The sequence below is a fragment of the Chaetura pelagica genome, unplaced genomic scaffold (genome assembly GCF_000747805.2).
Source record: "Chaetura pelagica isolate M959 unplaced genomic scaffold, ChaPel_1.0 scaffold1145, whole genome shotgun sequence".
NCBI lineage: Eukaryota > Metazoa > Chordata > Aves > Apodiformes > Apodidae > Chaetura > Chaetura pelagica.
Genome location: NW_009953300.1, coordinates 197,001 through 200,457, shown reverse-complemented (window position 1 = coordinate 200,457; position 3,457 = coordinate 197,001). Strand labels below are relative to the sequence as shown.

The following is a 3,457-nucleotide window of genomic DNA, read 5'->3' as shown; positions in this document are numbered from 1 at the left end:
CAGGAATGCTGGAACACATGCTCAGCTGGGAGTGGGGACCACTTGGCTCAAACAGGAGGGTCAGCCTGCCAGTCTCAGCATGACATGCTCCTGTATTTCATAAATCTAGTACAGCAGTTGTCCTCATCACTGCTTTTCAGTGTTGATTTTTGCATTATTCTACCCCATCTGACACTCCAGAAGTTGAGGATAGTTTCATGGTTGTGTTAGGGTGCAGTGAACACTACTCAAACCTGTTAACTGTCCTTTGGAACCTTCAACACATGCTGGGTCTTGCTATGGACACTTCTCCTTCAGAAGCCCCTGGAATTCCTGTGTTCTGGTGAAAGCAGCTCAGTCTGGGTGTCAGACTGACCAAGCTGTGTCCCCTTGTGTCATGAAGCTGCTGGGAGTGGTACAAGGTCTGATCTTTGGTGGCAGGGGTGGCTGGCTGTCAGTCTCCCTGCAGAGCTACAGGCAGTGTCTGTGTTTGCCAGGTGAGCCCCATCAGGAACCTCTCAGATGGGCAGAAGTGCCGTGTGTGCTTTGCCTGGCTGGCCTGGCAGAATCCTCACATGCTTTTCCTGGATGAGCCCACCAACCACTTGGACATAGAAACCATAGATGCTCTGGCAGATGCCATCAATGACTTTGAAGGAGGAATGATGCTCGTCAGCCATGACTTCAGACTCATCCAGCAGGTAAGAAAAGCAGTGAATTTTGTCAGAGCACCTTTCTAGCACCTCAAATAATTAAAACAAGGTGTTTTCAACTGACTGGCTCTTACTCTTCCTGAAAAAAGATGTAAGTTTTAAAAAAAATCATGTGATGCAATTCCCTTGTTGTGTTTGTGTGAAATGATGACTGAGCTAGTCTAGGATAACATTAGGTACTTGAAAGAAAAACATAAACCCAGAATCCTAGAAGTGAAGAATAAGTTAAATCGAAATCATGGCACACTGTGGAGGCCTTAACTCAGTTTTTTCAATGATACTGGGGTAGTTGTAGCACCGTTTTTCTATCACTCAGTCTGCACAGGCGAAGGAAATGGCAGCATGTGCACATGAATGTCAAGTGCAGATTTTCCAGCTATAGCTTTGTCAGCACATTTAGGTATAATTTTATTTTTCAGTGTGTTATTTCCAAGCAGTTCAGGTCAAGAACAACTTTTTTGAATTCCCAAGTTAGCAGGAAACACTTTCCTTCTTAGTCAATGAACAAAAAAAGAAATGTGGAGGACTGAAGGATTTTCAGTTTTAAAATCCTGCATAAATTACACAGAAGCCCCAGGTAAGGTATTTTTCTTTGGAAGCTGAAGTGTGGAAGTTATTAAACTCTTTTCTTACCAGACCTCAGAGAGTAGATCTTGGCCAACTTTATAATTTTGGTAAAACGCTAAACTGCTGTGCTGTAAACCTCTCCTCCTGGTGTGATTGCCTCCAGGTTGCACAGGAGATCTGGGTCTGTGAGAAGCAAACCATCACCAAGTGGCAAGGTGACATCCTCGCCTACAAGGAGCATCTCAAGTCCAAGCTGGTGGATGAGGACCCTCAGCTCACCAAAAAGACCCACAACGTGTGAGCCCTGGAGCAGTGGGTCAGGTCTCCCGTGGGGACTGAGGTGGCCCAGGGGACTTGCCCACCTGCCGCCTGGAGCGGACTCTGCTGCTCTCTCTGTGGCTGTTCTAGGATTGCTGCAATACTGCTTCCCCCAACTTGCCTTGCACCTCTGCGTCTGGACAGAGCTCTTCCCTCCTGATCTGGCTACGTTTGGGCAACTGTTTCCATATTTAGATTATGTCCCATCTGAGCCAGGCCTTGGGATCTAATGGTCTGGGGTCGTGGCAGGGGCAGTGAGGGGGTCCCAGCTGCAGTGATACAGACATGGAGACCCCAGCCCAGCTTCTCCCGCCTCTTCCTTCCCAATTTCTGCTTCAGTTTAGATACTTCACTGACTCCTCTGGCCTTGGTTTGTTTTTAACTATTATTTAACAGTGTAATTAACAGATCTGCCTGAGAATCCAACAGTCAATAAAGAGGGAAGAACAGTCCTGTTTGTGAGCTGTAGTTGTTACTGGGGCACGTTGGGGCAGCTCCGCTAGCGCTGAGCTCTGGGTGAGGATGCAGAGCCCTTCCTCCTGGGGCCAAGGTTCAGTTCTTCAGCATTACCAAAGCTGACCAGAACCCGTGGGATACGTGGTGAGAACTGAGCTCTGGAGGCAGAGAGCAGTGAGCAGGATCCTCCCCCGGGAAGTCCCTGTACATCCACAGAGCGCTGGGTTTGCCAGTTGGTGACAGAAGGGGGAGCAAGCTACCCGTGCTGTGTTCACAGAGGCAACCTGGGAGGGTTCTGAAGACTGGAAATTGGACATAAAACACCAGCATGTGTTCCCAACCACACAGTGGCTTGGGTGCATGCTTTTCCCTTCACCTGAAGCTTTATGGGTCTAATAATGAGGATCAATTCAAGATTTTTGGACTGTGAATTAGGTGCTCCTTGCAGGTTTAACCAAACAAGATTAATCAACTAAAGATATTTTAACACCTATTTTTGTTCTTAATAACATTTTTTTTCAGAAAAGTTTGTATTTAAACCTCACCCTGTGCCACAGAAGCTTGAATAAAGACATTTTTCATGTATTTTAAAAACAATTAAGAGGTACTAAAGAAAAGGATAGCAAATCAAACCAAATAGCTGCTTATAAGTTATTTTCATTACTTCTGACACGAGGATGGCTGCACTGGTCATGTGAAAGGTCCATGTAGCTCCATCACCTGTTCCATCAGGAGTATGTGCTGATGGGCAAATTGAAGAATAGGACAACCATGCAGCAGTTGTGCTCTCCTGGAGGATTTTCTCAGAGGTCAACTGTGACTCTGACTTTCTGGGTAGAGTTATGTCCTTGTTTTTTTCCCAAAGGGACCATCCAAGTTGTGACTGCTGCTATAGAAGCACTGTGAATTGTCCACAGGACAAATGTCACAATGGGAGCACAGTGACAGTGCACAGCATTCCAGTTTTCTGTGAAAATAATGCAGATTAGTATAAATGCTGTTCAGGTACTGCAGAGAGATCCAGATTGCATTAAAAGTCACTGAACTGAGTATCTCCCAGAGCAGTACTCAGAAGTTAGCAGACAGGGATGGAGGAAAAGCAACCCCCAGATAACTAACTGCTGTAAGGACTGATTGGTGTCACAGAAGTTGAAACAAGATGAATGTATGTCTCCATTCTGCTCTCCAAGTTTAAAAAATGTTGGTGAGTTGGAAAGTTGCAAAAGTATCCATGAGAATAGTGAGGTTGAGAAGTCCTACCCAAGTCCAGAGCTGTTCATTCTGCTCCTTATTCTTAGCCAAGATGTGGCAGCAGCTCTTGACACTGCATTTCACATCTGTGTAGCTGAGCCATGATGGCAAGAATAAATGCAGGATATAATCTGACACGGAGTTCTTTTGGAATGGTAAATCCTGAGAAGGGC

At 45.8% G+C, this 3,457-nt stretch overlaps 1 protein-coding gene across 1 annotated transcript in view; it reads left to right on the top strand.

The window, feature by feature from the left end:
• The window catches only part of ABCF2 (ATP-binding cassette, sub-family F (GCN20), member 2), an 8,317-nt gene extending 6,290 nt beyond the window's left edge, over window positions 1-2,027 (top strand). The window contains exons 12-13 of the mRNA XM_009998048.1: window positions 477-680; window positions 1,423-2,027. Of these exons, the coding sequence (XP_009996350.1) occupies window positions 477-680; window positions 1,423-1,560 (342 nt within the window). The 3' untranslated portion in view covers window positions 1,561-2,027. The remainder of the gene's footprint in view (window positions 1-476; window positions 681-1,422) is intronic.
• The last annotated feature ends 1,430 nt before the right edge of the window (window positions 2,028-3,457 follow it).